Source organism: Euprymna scolopes, chromosome 2, assembly GCF_053919585.1.
Source record: "Euprymna scolopes isolate OS-2025 chromosome 2, ASM5391958v1, whole genome shotgun sequence".
Classification (NCBI taxonomy): domain Eukaryota; kingdom Metazoa; phylum Mollusca; class Cephalopoda; order Sepiida; family Sepiolidae; genus Euprymna; species Euprymna scolopes.
This window is the reverse complement of record NC_136483.1, coordinates 162,639,651-162,662,527: the sequence shown is the minus strand read 5'-3', so window position 1 is coordinate 162,662,527 and position 22,877 is coordinate 162,639,651. Positions and strand designations below refer to the sequence as shown.

At 36.1% G+C, this 22,877-nt stretch overlaps 1 protein-coding gene across 2 annotated transcripts in view; it reads left to right on the top strand.

The window, feature by feature from the left end:
- The window catches only part of LOC145298312 (chondroitin sulfate synthase 1-like), a 146,248-nt gene that overhangs the window by 18,131 nt on the left and 105,240 nt on the right, over positions 1 to 22,877 (top strand). The window contains exon 2 of one of the 2 annotated variants that reach the window (XM_080144311.1): positions 15,158 to 15,197. The exons of the other annotated variant lie outside the window; for it this stretch is intronic. Coding sequence (XP_080000437.1) covers positions 15,184 to 15,197 — 14 coding nt within the window. The 5' untranslated portion in view covers positions 15,158 to 15,183. The remainder of the gene's footprint in view (positions 1 to 15,157; positions 15,198 to 22,877) is intronic. 2 annotated transcript variants of the gene reach the window in all.

The window sequence follows — 22,877 nt, the reverse complement described above, 5'->3', positions numbered from 1 at the left end:
AACAAGTACTTATTTACAATGGACTTGTAAACGATCATGTTGTAGTCAGCCGGAAAGCAGCTTCATGGTACAGTTTCACAGGTGGACATTTGCGTTTACTTTCAGGTACAGATAGAGTGCAGGGAAAATTGTTGATAGTGATTGTAGCGAGGTGAGTGTTTGTTGTGAATGTTTTGCAAGGAGAACAACAGATTGAAGCTCAGTCGAGCACCTAGCGTGCAAATAACAATACAGCAGAGATAGACTCGTAACGTATCTTTTGTGAGAAAGGAAGTAAGTAAATAAAAATGTCCTCACCCACTGGATTTCAAAGACAGTTTTGTACTCTGTCAAAGCAAGAAAGGATACTTTTAGCAGGGAGAACCATAGATTGAAGCTCAGTTGAGCACTTGCCATGAAAATAACGATGGACCAAATATAGACTCGCAACGTCTATTTTGCGGGAAAGAGTTTGCAAGTGATATCACCTACTATGGATTCGAAGCTGATTTTGAACCCTGCAAAGGCATTGAAGGGTGGTCTGGACAACAGCGTTTCATTTTAGGCCGTTAGGGAAACAGGTTGCAGGGAAGGAATTCCAAAGGTTAGTTTCCGAATAAAGTAGAAAATCGTTCTGACATCTGGGGACCTCTACAGTGGAGGCGTGTGATTTTCGTTGAGATTTCAGTCTGGAGACTTGGGTAGGTCTGGATTATTTCCGTTAAGGGATAGCAGGTGCAGAACGGCCAATCCTCCATACGACACCCACTTCAACTGGGTTGGTCGTTTATCATGCGTGTAGTTGCATCTATTGTATACACATATGCGTTGGTGCCATGCGTACTAAATTTTAACCTTATAAGCGCACCACATCTTATTTGTTCTTTACTTATAAAGTAGCGAGAAATCCATTCTTTTCTCTCTTCAACAATAAATAGCAGGGCAATACTGCTAACTCATGCGGAATATCTTGAAAGGTCGTTTGTTTATTGTTATATTAGGAGAGGTTTCCTAAAATACTAGCCTGCGTGCCCGGCGTTACCCGGGTGTTCGGAAGTGTGTGTTGAACAAAAAAACTAAATAAATAATAAATAAATAAAATTAAAAAAAGTTGTAGTAGGCAAGCAGGCTCGAACCCGTGAGGCAAAGGCGGGAAAGAAAGTGAAGGTGTGTATAAGGGTATTGATTGAGCAAAAAGGAAAAAAAAAAAGGGAAAATTGCGAGCACAAAAAAAATAGGAGTAGTAAGCGGGGTCGAACCGGTAACGTGCCAGAGGAAAAAAAAGGTGTGAAAAAAACGCTCTTACCGATTGTGACGTCACAGGCGGTCAAAATAACGCCCTTTTATGCGACGTCGTTTACGCGAGCTTTGAATGCCTTGCATAAAATGTTAGCAAAAAAGCGACCCCTCCCTGTAGAAAAGTGCCCAGTTGAGGATGAAGGAATTAATGTTTTTGGCCAATTTTTCGATATTTGTCGCCCGAAGGGTCGAGCTTCAAAAGGATGCCTATCTCGTGAAAATTTGTCGGCTCTGTCGAAAGTTTTAGGTACACATGATGATTGCAACGTCTTTTCAGACGAGTGCCACTCCCTCAGACACTTAAAGTCCATGAGCCCAAAAATGACTTCCATCGACACAGGACCATTTTTATAGACAAATGCCTGAGGGAGTATCTATACACAGATGATGTTACAGAGTTTTAGCTTTGTACGACATCTAAATCTCTCTATCTCTCGGTTCAAAATGTTGAGATCCAGCAACAAGCAAGAGCAAGATAGCCAGCAACAAGTTAAACTGCAGACCAGCTTAATGCGGGTACTGGTTTCCCGCTTTATGGTTTTTTAAATCAGAGATTTGCTTCTCCTAGAAAGGTTGCCTTCACCACAGCTTACGGGAGCCATCTCCACCCCAACACACACACACATACACGGAGCTAGTTGGCCGTTGACCCCAAAAAAGGATTCATTCGCCCTTTGGAAGGTCTTGTTTTTAATCCTTCAGGGAGACTAGCCACCCTCCCCCACCACCAGACTTGTTTAGGTATACATACATATATACATACATACATACATACATACATACATACATACATTAAAACAGACAGGTGAAATTTATATTATAGGTGACAAGGGAGGTAAAGTATATTGTGTGGCCTAGTTAGGTTTGTATATAGATGAGTGTTTGGTTGTTCAGTTGTGTGGTTGCCTTGTTTCACGGCACATCAACACTTATCGGGTTATGCAATCCCGAATCCGGCCATTTTGGTAAAAGTCTTTATGCTTTAAGTGGTTTAAATTTCAAATATCTTTCATAGTGTTTGGTTTGATTGTTTTGTTTTACGGCATATATTCTATAATTTTAGAAAAGGTTTAATGCTTCAAGTAATTTATATCTTCAAATATATAAACATACTGTTTGGTTTGGTTGCTTTGTAGAGGTAAATTGTTGTTTTTGTTTTGGGTTTTGCAGAACATGATTGAGTTTTGCAAAGAGAAAGAATAAAAAGAAACAAAAATATTAATCCAACATTTTGAAAAATTACTTAATTTACAAAAAGTATATAAAATAAATACATAAACTCCACTTTTTTTTTCTTTTTTTTTCTTTTTTTTTTTCTTTTTTCTTTTTTTTTTCTGGAAAATAATTCAGTAATTTTAATGAATTGCTTTGCAAATTTACATTTTTTTACTGGTTTTAAATTTCTTTGTACTTCCATAAAAATATGGACAGATTTTGGGATTTATTAAATTCGATAATTTTATAAAAAGATATTAGGACAGTATATTACCTTAATTCCATGTTGGCGCCAACTATATATATATATATATATATATATATATATATATATATATATATATATATATAGAGAGAGAGAGAGAGAGAGAGAGAGAGATATATATATATAGATATATAAGATCAAACAGTTAATAAATCATGTTAAAAAAAATACTTTGAAAAAGAGTTAAAAACATATTTAATCTGAAAAGGAAACACTTGATAAGTGGATAGTCCTTAATCCGCGGAGTTTCGAAGAAATACTTTCCTTCTCATCAAAGGGTAGAAATTAACAAAATGCGGGATCAGATTTTGCATACAAAAGTATTTGATGAAACTGCAAGTAAGTCAAAGATCTTACTTGATAACAAAATTGAAGCAGAGGGAATATGGTGAAGAAAAAGGTGATTACACGTGAATGGATAGTCTGGTGAAAGTTAAATTATCCAATGACGGTAAAATCCAAAATATAAATCCAAGAAAGTTAATTGAATTTCCATTCGCACAAGTAAAATCCAAGGAAATCACGTCATTGGAAAATGGTCCAAAATAATCCAAAAGGCCGAAATCCATAGAATAATTCACAAATATGTACAAGGAAAAGGGGAAAAATTCCAATAATAAAAGAAAAATAAGATATGCGTTTGACACGGCTGCCGAGACACAATGTAATATATATATATATATATATATATATATATATATATATATATATATATATATATATATATATATATATATTATTTTTTAAAAACAGTAATCTAAGTACACGCGTGTTTCGGGGACCTATCCCTCATCAGCGTAGCTTGTTATTTTTAAATTCTTTTATATGAAAGTGTGTGTGTGTGTGTGTGTGTATCTACTAACTACCTCTAGTTAGCGATATACGCACACACACACACACACACACACATATATATATATATATATATATATATATATATATATATATATATATATGCGTATATGTGTGAACAAACATTATAAGGGCTTTACGAAGATCGACCCACGTTTTGACATTAACATTCCGGGACTCCAGATTGAATCTCACAAGCAGAAAATAAAATTTTGAATAAACTCACACCATTTTATTTATTATTATTATTATTATTATTATTATTATTATTATTATTATTATTATTATTATTATTATTATTAATGTATTTTATGATTGCAGAATTAAGTCTGGAGACCTGACGAGAATTATTATAGTCGAAACTATTCAAATCGCATGCGCTCCTTATCATGTTTAAATAATTATCTTTATAAAAGCTCGACTTATGTATTAAGCACTTTTTAAAAATGTTGGTTTTTAGTTCATGTTATCAGTATACTTGAACTGATATATATATATATATATATATATATATATATATATATATATATATATATATATGGTAATTATATATATAGTAATTATATACCGTACTTTGAGGTAATTGCACACAAAAATGTCGTTTTTGAACGTTTATATATGGTTGAAAAGAAAGTTCTTGCGGTTTTTAATTTTTTAATTCAAATGGACATATCTCGGCTCAAACAAAACAAAAATTGATCGAAATAAGCACCATTAGAATCAACACATTTTTGCCAACGCAAAACAAAAAAAAATATGTAGTGGTAGTCGTTAGGTGAGCAGTTTGGATACAACAGCGGGTGTGACAGTTTAATAGCCAAATTTGTTCAACTTCTGCAGAGTCGGTTCAGCAACATGCGATCCAGCATTGTCGTGGATGAGAATCGATCTTTTTCTGTTGACTAATGCTGGGTGTTGTTGTTGAAGTTTATGATGCATTTCATCCATTTGTTGACAGTACTTTTCTGCCGTAATAGTTTTGCTTGCATTCAAAAAAACTGTAATGGATGAGACCGGTCGCGAACCACCAAACAGTCAGCATGACTTTCTTTTAGTGCAACTCTTGCTCCGGGAAGTGTCGTGGTGCTTCGTCAGCGTCTAACCACTGATCTGGGCGTCGCAACTTGTTGCAAAAAAAACCGCTTTTGGTCGAAAATCACAACCCAGTCGAAGAACGGGTCGTTTTTGTTGCGTAAAAGAAGGGACGATGACACTTGATAACTGCGTTTCTCTTGGTTGTCGTTCAATTCCTATTTAGCAAGGTTTTCATCTTTCCAATCTCTCCTAAGTGGTTGTCAATCGTTGTGTATATGAGGTTTAATTCAGCAGCAAGTTCTCAAACAGTTGTGTGTGGATTGGCTTCGACTAAGGCTTTTAATTGATCGTTGTCAACATCCGATGGTCAACCACTACGCTCATCATCTTAAAGACTCTTGTCGCTACCACGAAATTTCTTAAACCACCATTGTGCTCTGCGTTCGGTAGTGGTTCCAGTGCCAAACGTTTCGTTGATATCGTGAGCTGTTTCAGCAGTTTTGGGGCCTAGCTTAAATTGAAATAAGAAAATTATGCGAATTTGCTTTATTTCCATTTTGTATTCGGCGTTCGGAAAAGAAGACATAACCGTCTGAAAACGAGTGTAATTTAAACGATTAGATAGTGCGAAAAAGGCTCTTTAAAGTGATATATAAAGTAATGGTATTATCACGAAAACTTATTTGTAAATGCATCATTTTAAAGCCATAATAAAAAATTCCGCGTAAAAGTTTCTAGTCAACCTAATATATATATATATATATATATATATATATATATATATATATATATATATATATATATATATATATATAGTAAGTTATAAAATATATATGGCGATTAAGCTACACAGAATATTCGCGTTTCAACCACGCTAGGATTCATCAGGCTTATATATATATATATATATATATATATATACGGAGGCGGCAAACTTTAAATCGACACTTCTTTTTTAAATGTAGATTTGACAACTATCGGTTATTTTTAGTTTAGCGTGGGTTGGTAATTCATCATGAGGACATTGATACCTGATCCGTGTTTACAAATAGCAAATGCTACGATCAGTTTACTGACAGAAACACGAATAATTTGACGAAATATTTACAATAATTTAGTATATACATTAAGTGCTACTACTAATAAAGGTTTCCATTTTTTTATTTTTTATTTACAAACAAAGGGCTTTGCATCACCGTAAATAAGCAGCAGGAGATATTCTTTAACGCAAGAGAAATCATTATATGTGTGCGTTCGTACTTTTGATAGTGGCGATATTTGATCGTAAAAGTAAGCATGACAAACATGTAAATACATGCATAAGAAAATTAATTATCTATCAATTGTAATCAAGTCAATAATTAATTGAATCGAAGAAAAATCATTGTCTCGCCTATGTATGTATTTGAGTGAGTCAGTGCGCGTCTCTATAAAGGTGCGAATCTTTGAGATTATATATAATCAACAGGGTACCCACAAAATCTGCCTACATAACCTACACGGTGCCATAAATGTCTGGATACATAATCTATAGGCTGTCCAGAAAGTCTGGCTACATAATCTACAGGGTGCCCACAAAGTCTGGCTATATAATCTACAGGGTGCTCACAAAATCTGGCTACATAATATACAGGGTGCCCACAAAGTCTGGCTACATTATCTACAGGGTGCTCACAAAATCTGGCTACATAATCTACAGGGTGCCCACAAAGTCTGGCTACATAATGCACATGGTGTCCACAAAATCTGTGTACATAATATACAGGGTGCCTACAAAGTCTGGCTACATAATCTACAGGGTGCCCACAAAGTCTGGCTATATAATCTACAGGGTGCTCACAAAGTCTGGCTATATAATCTACAGGGTGCTCACAAAATCTGGCTACATAATATACAGGGTGCCCACAAAGTCTGGCTACATTATCTACAGGGTGCCCACAAAGTCTGGCTACATAATCTACACGGTGCTCACAAAATCTGGCTACATAATATACAGGGTGCCCACAAAGTCTGGCTACATAATCTACACGGTGCTCACAAAATCTGGCTACATAATATACAGGGTGCCCACAAAGTCTGGCTACATAATCTACACGGTGCTCACAAAATCTGGCTACATAATCTACAGGGTGCCCACAAAGTCTGGCTACATAATCTACACGGTGCTCACAAAATCTGGCTACATAATATACAGGGTGCCCACAAAGTCTGGCTACATAATCTACACGGTGCTCACAAAATCTGGCTACATAATATACAGGGTGCCCACAAAGTCTGGCTACATAATCTACACGGTGCTCACAAAATCTGGCTACATAATCTACAGGGTGCCCACAAAGTCTGACTACATAATCTACAGGGTGCTCACAAAATCTGCATACATAATCTACAGGGTGCCCACAAAATCTTCCACATTTCCACAGGTCTCGCTATTTTATTATTATTTTAAACCCGTGTAAAACTATCATACTTTAGACGCGTTATTCACAGATGCAATTCGCAATGGTTTGCTGTTTTCACCGTCTTCGTTCTCTCATGTTGCTGCTTTCTTTTGTACGTTTGTACCTCTTCGTATATCGCAAGATAATTGACTGATACATCGCTCTAAGATAGCATACTAATTGAATAATACCAAGGTGTGGTAAGGAGTGATATTTTAAGCAGTGATGCGGGAGAGCCATTAATTCAATAACTGCTTTGTTTTAAAATCTCCCGATGCGTTAAATGGTAAACAGTTGGCTAGTGACACCTATTTTCTATTTCACGTCTTAAGGTAGGATCACCTGCTTATGTTACGAGACCAACATACATGTGTTTTCGCAAGAATTAAAGTTTTGCTAAATTGGCCAAAGATTTTCAGTTTTCAGAAACGATTTACCTCCCTTTTGTTACGATTCGAACTTTCCGGTTTCTTTTTTTCTTTCTTTCTTTCTTTTTTTTTTTTTTTTTTTTTTGCGAAAATTATTTCGCTAATTGTCTTCGAAAACTGTTTTCATTAATAATTAATTTTCTACCTTATTGTTTTTCACAATGTTTTGGATATTATCATTACTGTGCCATGACTGTTCAGTAAATTACTATCGGTTTCACTTGAAATTCAAGATTCAGTTATCAAATTTCTTTGATGTTTTGTGAATTTTCCGGCGCGGACATCGGCTTAGACCAGTTTCAATTCTGCAATACTCGAATTTAGTTAATGTTCTAAAGAATCAAACTCTTTGAAAGTCATATAGAATATTTGCGCTCACATTTATATTACGAAAAAATGGAATGTTTTGGTATTATTCGCAGTTGCAGCTATTTCTGTGCAGGAATTTTTTATAGATGGTTCATATAAATGATGTTTTTGGAGTTCAGTGAGGTTTGCATTATATTAGTAAATATGATGGTTGTAGGTTCGAACTCTGTTTTAGGATAGGTCTAACGACACTGAAGAAGTTTGATACGGTGAAGCGGTCTGTCTGTGAATGACGTCTATTTTAAAGCCTCCCCTTTTGGGGTAGAGCACTGCCATGAGCGATTTCAGCCGCTGCTTGCTTGACGTAAGGCAAAGCTCTTTGTTAATGAACAAAAAAATCGAGTACTGTAAAAACGCGACGGTCAAATGTTTCTATAAATAGATATTTGAGGGGTTGTTTGTAGGCACCAATACCATGGGTCAGACGGTAAAACTGCCGACTATCAACGACGGTTGTGGGGTCGAATTCTGGTTCGAGATAAGTACTATTCTAGCTGCACTGAAAAGATGTGATACAGCGGAGCAGTCTGTCTATAGATGACTACTATATATGTGTGTGTGTGTGTGTGTGTGTGTGTGTGTGTGTGTGTGTGTGTGTGTGTGTGTGTGTGTGTGTGTGTGTGAGGACACTTCTCGACCTATATACGCAACGAAATTTTTATCTACAGACTTGCAACTTGGATCATCAGACATGTGGAAAACTTTTTAATTGGTTTTCGTCCGGAGAAAAAGGACTATTAAGAGGTCAAAATTGAATAATTGGTATTTGTGAGCTATCGGATTTTTATCTGTATTCAACTGTTTCACGAATGCACATGCGCGGCCGTGAAACAGGACAGCTTCTTTATGTTACGAAAAAGTAGGTTTGAAAACATTTTGTAAAGCCGATGTCAAGCTGATCTAATGGTTATCGTACTGGACTCACTGTCTTTAGATCTTGGTTTTGATCTCAGCTCGAGTATTTTCTTTTTTATTTGTTTGTTTTACTTACAAGAAATGAACTGTTTAGAAAAAAACATAATACTCGCATACATATGTCTCGTTTTCTGTATTAATTAAAACATAATATTTATGCGTATTTTACGACCGGGCAACGCCGGGCGACCTGCTAGTATATGCGCTAGAATAGAATAATAGAATATCCGTCCCAGAACGGATAAAAGCAATAAAAATAGCGTCATTTTTAAATTTGAATGCTGTTTTTCTTTCTTCTAGTATACACTAAGTAGCTTGCAAGACCGATGTAATTCATTAAAAATAATTATAACTCTTCCCCTCCCAACTACCTCCTCCCCTGTCCATTTACGATATCGTCTATTATTTTATCTTAAATCTTAAGGTCGCCTATATTTTAAAGATCATTGAGTTTCGACTGCATGAATTTATTTAGGTTTTAAATAAAAATTTCAATTTTAACCTTTAACTTCTTTTTTTTTTTTACTATAATTTTTAATTTATAAGTTATTGGGATTGTACATTTAGATAATCTACGAGCAGGGAAAACCGACCTTTCCTGGTATTGAATAATAATCAACGAATGTTTTACACTCCCGTATGTTTAATGTTATTGGAATCAGTGAAATCGACCAGTCGAAGAACGGGTCGTTTTTGTTGCGTAAAAGAAGGGACAATGACACTTGATAACTGCGTTTCTCTTGGTTGTCGTTCAATTCGTGAAGCGCCCATTTAGCAAGGTTTTCATCTTTCAATCAAATCGATTTATTGCCTTCTCTAGTTGGAGTCCCATCGCGGTGCATTGGAAGCTCCACACGCCTCTCCCAGCGACTTAGTTCACAATACATTGTAGTCTACATTTCACTGTAGAGAACCGACTGTTTATTTTATAAAATTAATTTTATTTATGATGACTTGCATTAAAGTTTAAAATGCAAAAGTCAAGTCTCATGCTTCAATTGTGCTCTAAACAGAAACACTTATTTCGAAAGCGCCTCTGTCATATCAAAGAACCTACTGTTGATTTACATGTTTGGTCTGACTGTTTGTGCGGTGATAACGTCTTGAATTTAATTTTTTTTTTTAAATCAAGTATCATGCTTCAGTTGTTGTTTAAACATAAACATTCATTTCGAACGCGCCCTTGTCATATCAAAGAACCTACTGCTGATTTTATATGTCAGATCTTTTGGCTGGTGTGGTAATAAAACTTCTCAGATGCGCTTGTGATGTTAGGCTGTGTAAGGTGTTAACTTTGATCAAATTCACCTGTTCCTTCTTTCATTGAATTATTTCGATAATAGATTATCGATACTTATCGAAGACATTCCGATACAAAACTTATCTAAGAACGTTACCATGTACATAAAGTATTTTCGTGTGAAATTTCATAAAAACCCGCCAAGCCGTTTTCGAATATATGGGAAACGAACTCACACAGACATACACATACACAGATACAGGCATAGACTTATCCTGCCTTGATAGAGTTCAAAATAGACTTCGTAGCCTCGTAGAGGATGCTCTTTTCTCTTCCCTGCAAGCTCTTTCTCACAGAAGGGATGTTGCGGGTTTGTCTCTGTTTTATCGTTATTTTCATGGCAAGTGCTTGGCTGAGCTCCAATCTATGGTCCCCCCCCGCGCCAAACTTTCACAAGAAACACCCGTCTAGCAGAAAACACTATCACTAATTTCCCCCACTCTTTATCTGTGCCTAAACCTAAACGTAGCTCCCATGAGCAAAGCTTCTTTCTTAGAACTGCACGCATATGGAATTGTCTTCCGTTTTCCTGCTTTCCAGCTGACTACAATATGGTTGTCTTCAAGTCTAACGTACACAAGTTTTTGATGAACCGTTCCATATAAGTTTAAAAATTTACCGAGTTTCCATTACTAACGATTACTATATTGTCCAATTTCTACTGTACACTCTTTAGCCCTGATCCTCGAGTGGCCTCTTGGCCTTGATAAGTGGTGCTGCCTATATAAAAAAGGCACAAACACAGAAACACACACACACACACGCGCGCACACACACACACACACACACACACACACGCGCGCACACACACACACACACACACACACACACACACATAGACACATATAGGCATGGACACACAGATGCAGAATGTAGCTTGGGTTGATTATAAAATAGCTAATGATATGGGACCGCATTTGTGGGTACTCAGGACGTTGAAAATGGTAAGAGTGGTTGAGTTTATAGGGAAAAGTATGAACGGTTGGAAAACCAACCTTTTTTTTCAGACGGGGAACCATTAGGGACTGTCAACATCAGACGCAGTGTCATCCATGAAGATTCCTTTTCGCCACTTCTATTCATAATAGCACTCATACCATTAACACATGTACTAAGAGAGACAAAGATGGGTTACCAACTGGAGACATATACGCAATGTTCCTTTTATACAAATAGATAGATAGATAGATAGATAGATAGATAGATAGATAGATTAGATAGATAGATAGATAGATAGATAGATAGATAGATAGATAGATGTTCATAAATGTTTGTTTACAGAAATAGGGTTACAAAGTAATAGCAAGGTGCATAGACCGAAATCTACCCAGAGTAAATGGGGAAACCTGATACTTTGTTAGATAGCATGATACCGATAACGGTAAAAGACGTGACACTGTTCTATGTGTACCACAATTGAAGAGATATGGATGTCAGTTGACCGTTGTACTGACCCAGCCTGGCTGTGAATGAGTCTTGCTCTGTGAATTTACTTTCTTGCCAATTAATTATGTCATAACCGATTAAGAAAACAATGCTTTTTCACAAGTGTGGTTTTAAGAGGAATTTTTTAAACCTAAATTCTAACAGGTATTTTGTGATATCAAGGGATGGGTAACGGTAAGAAAAAGTATATTGGTAATCGACAATTATATATCAATACTAGCAAGGAAAACCGACGTTGTCTGGGATTAAATGAGGATCAACAAATGTTCCACACCTCCACTACTTTTATTGTCATCGAAATCGGTAAAATCTCCCATTTTTAATCAAATCGATTGATCGCCTGCTTTAGTTAGGGAACACCCCCTCCGCAGTGTACCGTGAGGAAGCTTCACATGCCTTCCCGCAGTGACTTAGTCCACAATATATTGTAGTCTACATTGTACTGTAGAGAATATATTGTTAATTTTATAAAATTATTTATTTATTTGCTTATATATATATATATATATATATATATATATATATATATATATATTAATGTTTAAAATGCAAAAGTCAAGTATCATGGTTCAATTGTGCACTAAACAGAAACATTTATTTCCAACGCGCCCCTGGCATATCAAAGAACTAACTGTTGGTTTTATGAAATTATTTTTACATACTAACTTGAATTAATGTTAAACGTACAAAAGTCAATTATCATGGTTCAATTGTGCTTTTAAAAGAAACATTCATTTGGAACGCGCCACTCTCTTATAAAATAATGTACACTTAATTTTATAGACTGGGCGTTTCTGTTTGTGCGCTGATAAAACTTCTCAAATGCACTTATGATATTAGGTTGTATGAAAAGTGTTAACTTTGGTCAGACTTCCTTCTTTAATCAGATTTTATCGATTATCGATTTTTTGATAATTATCTGACGCATTCCTATTCATAATCTACGTAAGAACACTCCCAGAAATATCAAGTACCTTTGTGTAAGATTTCAGCAAAATCGGTCCAACAGTCTCCGGGAACTCTCTCTCTCTCTCTCTCTCTCTCTCTCTCTCTCTCTCTCTCTCTCTCTCTCTCTCTCTCTCTCTCACACACACACACACACACACACACACACACACACAGAGTTCCTGTTATATAATAGCAGATGGATGGATGGATAGATAGATAGATAGATAGATAGATAGATAGATAGACCAAGACATCAAACTAAAGATATAAATGAGGCAAATTAGGCAAATGTATATGAGTTTATATAAAGTGGGCATAGACTGCCGTAATAAATAACCTCACCCGCTACTTAATTAGCTGAAAAATGCGAAGCTCGCTGTTTGTTTGTAAACAAGCGGTTTGAGCACAATAAAGTGTTGGATGAATGTTTGTTGAAAATGGACATTTGTTAAGGTTATTTACGGGCGTCGCTCCCGTGGGTCGATGGGTAAAACTGTCGGCTGTCAACGCGATGGTTTTAGGTTCATTCCTCGGCTCGGAAAAGGTGCTAATGTATATATTATGTTGTCTTTATGTTTTTATCTATAAATGACCAAAAGCTGTGTTTTAGTTTCTCTCCCAAAGTAACTCATCAGGTTGGATGTCATTCATGTTTTGAGCACTGTTGAAGTAAATACTGAAACAAATATATATATATATATATATATATATATATATATATATATATATATAATATCTTATTTTATCATATAAGTATAAGTATCATATCAAATTTATATCTAGCAAACTTCAAGCCCTTCACTGTAGAAATGTCCAGATGCCGGAAAACATTTTACTCCAGTAACTTCTTTTCTCGAGCCGCTTGCCTTTGGGATTCCCTCTAGGCTCTCTGTTTCTTCTACTGTACCAACATGTAGAAATTTAAATGTAATGTTAACAAATATATTGCTGTACAACTCCCCGCTTTGGATGCCTTCTCTAAATATCGCCCCTAATCAAAGTAGCTCCCTACCTCATGGTAATAGTATGCCTTGTTTGGTATTAAGTTTTCTTAGTAATCCAAAATAATACATTGTAAAACAAATTTCTTAAAAGTTAAAAATACTTGAAGCTATCTATGTAATAACTCAACAACTTAAAAATAACAATATTTCCTATCAAACCAGTAGCTATATTTTAAAATGCTTTCGTAATATTTCGCAATATGACGCAAAATTCTGACCTTAAAACTCAGCTTGCAAACGATCTACCCACCACTGAGGCCCTGCCGACCTTGTGCGGCTATTGAAATTCCTCTACTTCTTCCCACTCCCATAACCTACTCGTTCATTTGCTCCCTCAACCGACGATGATTCGACGTCGAATCAGAAACGTCCGTGACACCTATGGATCTTATATTGAATTTTGGATTTTCACACAAAGGGATAATAAGAAAAATCGAAAAAAGGAGCTGAATGTTGTTTTTAAACGTTGTTTGTTTAAATGAAAAAATGTTGCCAAAATGCACACAATATATATATATATATATATATATATATATATATATATATATATATATATATATATATAATGATGGGAGGATTCCAATATTTTTCTCGATTCCAGTACAATTACCGATTCGTACTAAATACCCGATTCCGATACAATTACTAATTCTGATTCCGATTCTTTATAAATCTCTAAATATTTAACTATAAAATGATTACTTATTCCAGATTACAGTAAAAAAAAAAAAACAACAACGTATATGTGCCTATATTTTCTCAAACGTAAAAGCACACGTGTGAGGGAGTGATCTAGAGATTTTAGTCTTACTGGAAGTTTAAATAAATAAAAAAATATTATTGTATTATTATTACAAGCAAGTAGAAGATATTTCTTATACCAAAATCAAATAAAAAAGATAATGTAAGGAATCGGTTTGGCATCGAAAAATAGGTTCAAATTTTTCCGATTTCGATACCGATTCCGATACCCTAAACAGCTTCGATTTTTCCGATATCCGATTCCGATTTCGATTTATCGTCCTAACACACACACACACACACACACACACACAGATAAATATATATATATATATATATATATATATATATATAAATATATATATATATATATATATATATATATATATATATATATACGTGTATGCATGTGTATATGTAGGTGTAAATATGTGTATGTTTACATACAATATGTATATATGTGTGCGTACGGTTGTTTATGTATATATATATATATATATATATATATATGTGTGTGTGTGTGTGTGTGTGTGTGTGTGTGTGTGTGTGTGTGTGTGTGTGTGTGTGTGTGTGTGATGAGAATGACGGAAATAGTATTCTGACGAGATAGAGAGATGAAAAGGCAACAAACTAGATTATATGTCCATCAGCGTTTCGTCTTTATTGTAAGTCTTACAAAAAAGACGAAACGTTGATGGACACATAACTGGTTTGTTCCTTTTTCATCTCTCTCTCTCTCTCTCTCTCTCTCTCTCTCTCTCTCTCTCGCTCTCTCTCTCTCTCTCTCTCTCTTTCTCTCTCTTTCTGCAAATATATATATATATATATATATGTATGTATAGTGTTGGGGAATGGTTACGTTTCTCCTCTAATCGTAACTAATAGAATTTCTGAGTATTGTGAATTTTGTCTCACTTCAGTTGTGACTGGTAAAAGAAGATCAACAATGTTTCGTAGACAGTAAGTTTTTCCTATTATTTTATTTTTATTTCTATTGACATTTGCTGCATGTATACTCATTTCCGTGGTGGACTTTCACAGAAACATAAGGTCAGAAATATTGCCTTTACATAATTTTTAACTGTGTTTTGATGTTTACGGTGCTTCGCTATAGAAGACATTTTTTTTTTTACAATTATTCCATGGGTCAAACAATAGTAAACTAGTATGATTTTTTTATGGAAATAGCTCCAGACAAGGCATGAAGCTCTTGGTGTAAGGAGCTTAAACTAGTTTTTAAATACTACTTCAAGGTCATAAACTATCTAACAATAAAGGTTAGATGGACAGATATCTGTTCAGAAAACAACAATTCTCCCCTCTTTGTCAGAAGTATCGCTTATAGAATGTGAGAACTAAAGGATGAAATTAGGAAAGGAAAAGGTATAAAGCTGTCAAATGTAAATTCAAGCTCTACTTTCTACTCTCCTAAATGGGATTAGTAAATTGAAAACAAATATTATACAGGGTGTCCCACTTAAAAGTAGCCAGATCTAGCTAATCTTTCTCTTAACAACCAACTGACACCACAAGATACAATGCAGTTCTTTTCCCAACAAGATGGCGCTACATACCACACGTCTCACAGATCACTAACACGAGTTCATGAGAAAAGAGAAATATCAGAAAAGGATTATGGCCACCACGTTCCTCGGACTTGTCGTCATGTGATTTTTATCTTTGGGGTACTTTAAAACAAAAAGTTTATGCAAATAATCCTCACAATCTAGACCAACTAAAGGGCAACATTGCCCACGCTATCAAGAGAATCACCAGGAAAGATCTACAGGCAATATCTGCAAACGTTGTTAAACGTGTCCAGAAATGCATAAATCTCAACGGGGAACAATTTCAGCATCTTTTTTAACACTACAGGTAATTTAAACAATGCTACACAAATTTAAACAATTTTTAAGTAGGCCACCCTGTACAATGCCATGTAATTCCAAATCAGCACATACCTTTGACACTGAGAGGAGACCATCGCCTCCGACTATATCTATACTTATATCTATACTTATATCTATATCTATATCTATCATAGTTAAGTCATCAAAGCAGAAAGAGTTTAACGGACCAAATATCTAAGTCTTAAAATACGATTATAAATCAAGATTTTTTTCTTTTTCCGGAACACAAGCCAATAGATAACTCTGCTTATTTGCCTCCCCATGAGGTCAGAGTTAGACACAAGTGCGACTTTTAATGTAGAAAATAAAAAGCTCCCCCCAAAAAGAGGCACACTGGTGGTGTTCTCTGGGTTATGAATGACAACAGGCTCGTTCAGTCTTGGGCAGATTAAGGATACCCACGAAGGGTTGCCTGCGCGTGCAATTTTTGTAGCAGGAGGTGCGTAATCTCCTGAGACGACATTGTTAAATACCAGTGGCAAGTGAAGTACAGGACGACTGGAAACAAATGCCGAGATAAGCGGAGAGCACATACAGCGCCTAGAATTCCCAAATGGTCACCCATTTGATACTAACCAGGCTCAACGTTGCTTAACTTCGGTGATCTGACGAGAACCGGTGTGTTAACGCGATTATATCAACAAGCCTTTCAATATTTCAAGTATCCTCCACTTCTTCCTTCGATAACCATTGCTAATGATTTTGCGTTACCGCAACAGCCGCTTTGCGGTAGTAGTAGTAGTAGTAGTAGTAGTAGTAGTAGTAGTAGTAGTAGTAGTAGTAATTAATAATAGCGTCCATGCGGCTCTATTTGGAAGTTTTGTCTGTTGGTCGGTTCATTGGTTTGTTAAAACTGCATAACATTTTTCTTTCGCCATTTGGAGTAGGTACTACACTTTGCATCTAGCCAGACTGCTAGGCGCAAAGTGTAGTGTCTGTTATGGTATTTTCTCCTTTTTATGATCGGTCAGTAAAGAAGCCCTTCTAGACTGAAGCAAGTTTTATTTTTGGTGAAATCCAGAATGCTCTTTTGGGGGAGTTATATTTCTTCACATTAAAAGATCCGGATGTGTCTAAGTCTGCTCTTGTGGAGAGACAAATAAGTAGGAGCATTTATTGCTTCATGTTCTGAAAAGAAAAGAAAATTTCCAATTTTTTTTTTTGTTTTGCTTTTAGATCATTAGTTTTTAAACAGTTTCTGTTTCGATTACAACTATGATAGAGTCGAGGAATATAACTCATTCTCAGTGTCAAGTCTCTTACTGCTACCAGAATCACCGGTTTCAAATATTTCGAAATTAACATAGATTTTAGCCATACTGCATATTTTTATAACATGATATTACACATTAAAGCGTTATATTTTTAGGGATTTCATTTATTGGCTTTGAATAACTGACAGGGTTCCATTTTTTTTTCAATAAAAAATACACGATTAAACCCGGATCTCCAACTTCTAACGTAAACCCCCACTACTATATCTCCTTCTCGAACATCAGGGGTCTACGTTCTAATCTTCCAGAGGTTGAAACCCAATTACAGGAGACTGAACCAGACATATTATTTTTATGTGAAACTGGCATTTGACAGATCATTTCCCTAGATGAGTTCGTAATTAAAGGATACTCTAATCTAAATTCCAATTCTGACCCCCAAGATCGCCATGGGCATGGAATATGTGCATATATAAAAGATGGCTTTCCATGTGGTAGGGATATCTCCAGAGAAGATCCTAACTTACCCTGGATATCTCCAGAGAAGATCCTAATTTACCCTATATGTGCTTCCGGGTTTTACTTGCTCAAACTACTGCATTTATATTTGCTCTCTATCGCCCCCACAACAGCGGAGTTACTATCTTTAAAAGCATATTTGAGAAAATTGACCACGGCCTATCTGCTTATCCTTCAGCTAATATTCATGTCTGTGGAGACTTCAATGTTCACAATGTGGAATGGTTAACTCACTCAAACAAGACTGATGATGAGGGGAGGTTCTGTCATGATTTCTCCATTGCTTATGATCTCACTCAGATTGTTCACGAACCCACCCGTGTGCGCGATACTGACGGCCAGTATACAAGTCTCCTAGACCTTTTTCTTACAACTTGCCCTGAACCATGTTCAGCTTCCGTTCTGTCTCCACTTGGATCTTCTGACCACTCTGTTGTATCAGTTAAGATAAAAATGAAATGTAATAAGTCCTCAGATGTACCTCTCCATCGTACAGTATATCGATACTCTATGGTTGGCTGGGATAGCTTCCATACATTTATATCAGGTCTACATCTGCGTTCCATGTTTAAAAAGGATGTGTCGTCTATAGTATCACACCTGACGGAATGGTTAATTGTAGGTATAGACCGTTTCATACCCGCGAAAAAGTTCAAGCAAAAACCTAACAGCCAGCCGTGGTTCTCTCCAGAATGTGCTGCTGCCATTGCGCACAGAAATCACTTTTTCCATTGCTTCCAACGTAATAGATGTATGGAAACTAAAGCCGCTTTCAGGACTGCCAGCAACCATTGTAAGAAAGTAATAAAAAATGCAAGAGAGTTGTATGCTTAGTCCGTCAAGTCCAAAGTAGCTGAGCAGCGGCTTGGTTCCCACCAGTTTTGGCAAATAGCAAACAGAACCCTGAACAGATGGACCTGAGGTCATCTCGTCAGCATCAGACAAAGCCAAACTCTTTGCCAAGAACTTTGCAGCTAATTCTACCCTTTGCAACCAAGGCCGCCAATCTCCAATATTTCCTCCTGTATCAGAAAACATGCTATGTGATATGCAAATATCTGTATGTGATGTTGCTAAGCTAATCAAAAACCTTGATTCCAGTAAAGCAACCGGCCCTGACGGTATTCCAATTATAGTACTCAAAAGACTTCAACCAGAACTTACAAAATTGTTTAAATATTGTCTTAAGGAGAATTGTTTCCCGTCACCCTGGAAAATCCCATCAGTATTCCCCGTATTTAAGAATTCAGGTGATCGCTCATCTCCCTCTCAGTATAGGCCAATAAGTCTCTTGTGCGTCATGAGTAAGTTGCTGGAATCTGTATTAAATAGAGAAGTAATCAACCATTTTAGCAAAAATAACCTTCTTAGTGACACGCAATATGGTTTCCGTTCTGCTAGATCTACAGCATATGTGCTTACAGTTATATCTCATACGACTAGCGAATCTCGACAGAGGCTACCTTTCTAGGGCAATTGCTCTTGACATATCAAAGGCTTTTGATAGAGTATGGCATAAAGGTTTACTTCACAAGATCTCCAGCTACGGTATAGCTGGAAATGTTTTCTCAATTATTAAATCACTTCTCTCTGATGGGTTCATAAGAGTAGTGGTTGATGGGCAGAAATCAGAAACTCTCAGTATTAATGCTGGAGTCCCTCAGGGATCCAGTCTGGGCCCAACTCTCTTCCTGACCTACATTAATGATCTTCCAAAACACATTCTTACATCATTCGTAGACATTTATGCTGATGACACTACTATCTATGGAAACAGATCAAAAGGCCGTAAATGACCAAATTCTCTCCCATTCTCTCTCCTCTGATCTTGAGCACGTGGTACCATGGGGAAAGACGTGGCATCTAAAACCAAGCTTCTATCTTTACATCATCAACGCTCTGATCCCCATCTGGCATCAATTGAAATGGATGGCTCTCGTCTTGGGGCTTGACCTTTACTCCTGATCTTAAATGGAACACATACATTAAATCCGTTGCCAAGGCTGCTGGAAAAATGATGGGATCCTTCTATCGATCCAGTAGATATCTCACTGCTGATGCAATTTTCTATCTATATAAGAGCCAGGTACGTCCAAGGATGGAGTACTGTTGCCACATCCGGGCAGGAGCTGCTAGAAAGGACTTATACTGCCTTGATAGAGTTCTAAATAGACTCCGTAGCCTCGTAGGGGATGTCCTTTTCTCTTCCCTGCAACCTCTTTCTCATAGAAGAGATGTTGCGAGTTTGTCTCTGTTTTATCGTTATTTTCACGGAAAGTGCTCGGCTGAGCTACAATCTATGGTCCTCCGTCGCCAGACTTTCGCAAGAAACACCCGTCTAGCTGAAAACACTATCACTAATTTCCCCCACTCTTTTTCAGACCATCTTCTTCTGTTAACGTCCTCAATCCAACTCCGACTATTTTTTCAGCTAACTAGAACACGTGATCACTTACAGGCATTCTTCCGGTGCAATTGATCGGTCACCGAGTTTGATGTGACTTTGATATGTTTTAACAATATATCAAAACACAGCTCACGCCTCCCCGTTCACCACGCCAGTCAGATAGATAGATCGATAGATAAATAGATAAAAAGATAGATAGATACGTAGATCGACAGACAGATAAATAACAAATAATTTCTGATGTTCCTAATTACATAACAGGATTTTTCGTGTTGTACTTAAATGGCAACGCACCTGGCATATCGATATTTCATTCAGACTAGCGAGTTCTTCCTTATGTTCTTTAAAATAAAATAAAAAATCATATAATTCATCTCAGTTTCATTCTCAAAATACGAGGGTCATTCCAAAAGTAATGCATCTTATTTTTTAACTAAAACCTTAAAACATTGAAGAGCTACGAAGACGGAATTGATACCATTAAACTAGCAACCTTTTGTGCTCCAAAGTTTATATTTCTACAGAGTCATCACCATTCTCAATGCACTTTTGCCAGCGATGGGGTGGTGGGTGTGAATGGGCGTCCGGACAGTGCTTCGTCATTCACATCTCTGTTGCTACCGTGAAATCGACGAACCCATCTTCTAACTGTATCAAATTCGTAAATGTTCAAAAGGCGTCGTTGAATGTTGATCGGTTGAATTTTTTTCTGCATGGAAGAATTCAATGACGCATCTCTGCTTCTGACGCAAGTTTATGACAGTGGCTGCTTTCTTGGAAGCTCACACCGTCAATATCTGCAACAGATGAAACTTTTAGATCATGAATGCATAAATTCAGTCGTCTTAACAATGCAATTTTCCATCTGCTTTGATCCATTCAGGCAGAATAAAAAATAGGAGACATTACTTTTTGAACGCCTCTAGTAATTATTCCGGCAAGGAAGATTATTACAACGGGGAGCAATTTTAAATAATGACCTAAAGTGCTCATAATCTAAGAGAGATAATTCCTAATTTATCTAAAAAGTAAAAATGTGAGTTATCTCTCTTATTATTTGAAATCTCTTTTTTTTACATTAGTTTGGGAATTGCACAATATTTTATTTTTTTAATTAATAAATTTAAACTAAAGCTACTTTAATCAATCCCGGGCTACGGTAGTAATGTTCAGCTAGTTTTAAATAATTGTAAGTCGCCTTTTTTTAAGTGGTGTTATTGCAGAATCTTTAGGTGGAGATTCTGCAAGTTATGTCGCCTCACGCTACAGACTTGATAACTGGGTTTCTTTAAACACAATATATAGGGTATTTGGAAAATCAATGGCATAACTTCGGGATTATGTTCTATATGTGTATATAGACCCAAAGCCTCTTTGTGTGAGGATTGCTTTTCTAATAGACCTCCATTACTAGTCTAATTCCCTTTGTGGTCTATTTTGTTCCTCCGTGTGGTTTTTGGTTAGTATTGACCATATATATTGTATATTGTAGCATCCTCTTACATAGTATAAGGAAACCAGCATTCGCAGGAAGCCGAAAGGGTCCTCCATGTTGACTATATAGAGTCCCTGCCGACCATGAGACGAATACTTTGTTTTTAGCTCCATGCTTTTGTATTCGTTTCATGTAATTCTATTTTATTGTTGTGTTGATATATTTAGCAACACCAGATCCAGGCTTATTTACGTGTGACCTTGTCACAAAGATAACGTTTATCTATCCCATATCTACAAATAACAGTGCACTGCCATGTACAATCTACATGTTAGATGTTTACAATGAAGAATATTCGCTTCAATGACCTATAACTCCAAGCCAAGATCAACGTGTAGTATCTGCTCTTCAGATGCTGCACTTCAATTTCTTGTTCTCTCTCAGTGGAGGAGAAATTCTTCACGACTGGGGCAATTTTTATTTTTGTTCCATTTCTCTACGTTAAAAAACGACCCTGGTGTCTAACTCTGTCCCGTGGGGAGGCACTGTCAATAAGAACTTCAACCCAAGCATTTCCAGTCCTCTACGTTTCATCACGAAGTTATGCTGTAGATTTTCCGAATATCCTGTATTCAAATATAATTATAATGAAAATATGTACAAATATAAGATAAAATAAGTAAGAAGGGAAAAAAATAAAAACTTAATGTTTTGTTTTATTTTTTATTTTTCAGGTGTAAGGTCGTATTTCTTACTGTAGTCGGCGACGTTTCGCTAATTCTGGGCTTTATCAGGACGACATATAAAACAATCGACATAAAAAAAATAATGGCCTCTTATTAATCGCAGATAAAGATTATGTAAAAATGAAATAAAAAATAAGTAGTTGAATCTTTTAAGACAGTGAAAATGAAATGTGTTAAAAAATAACACCATTGGATACAAGACAAGGTAAACAAAATAAATGACAATGTTGAAGAATTTAATACTTTTAAATTAAATATTTATTTATCAATATAAAGTATTGAAGCAGGATCGAATAACTAGTGTTATATTCTTAAATATTTCGAGATAAACCTCCTTTTCAGAAAGAAATTGCCACTCGGATTACTTTTGACTCGAAATAATTTACGACAGTCTCGCAAGATTTAATCG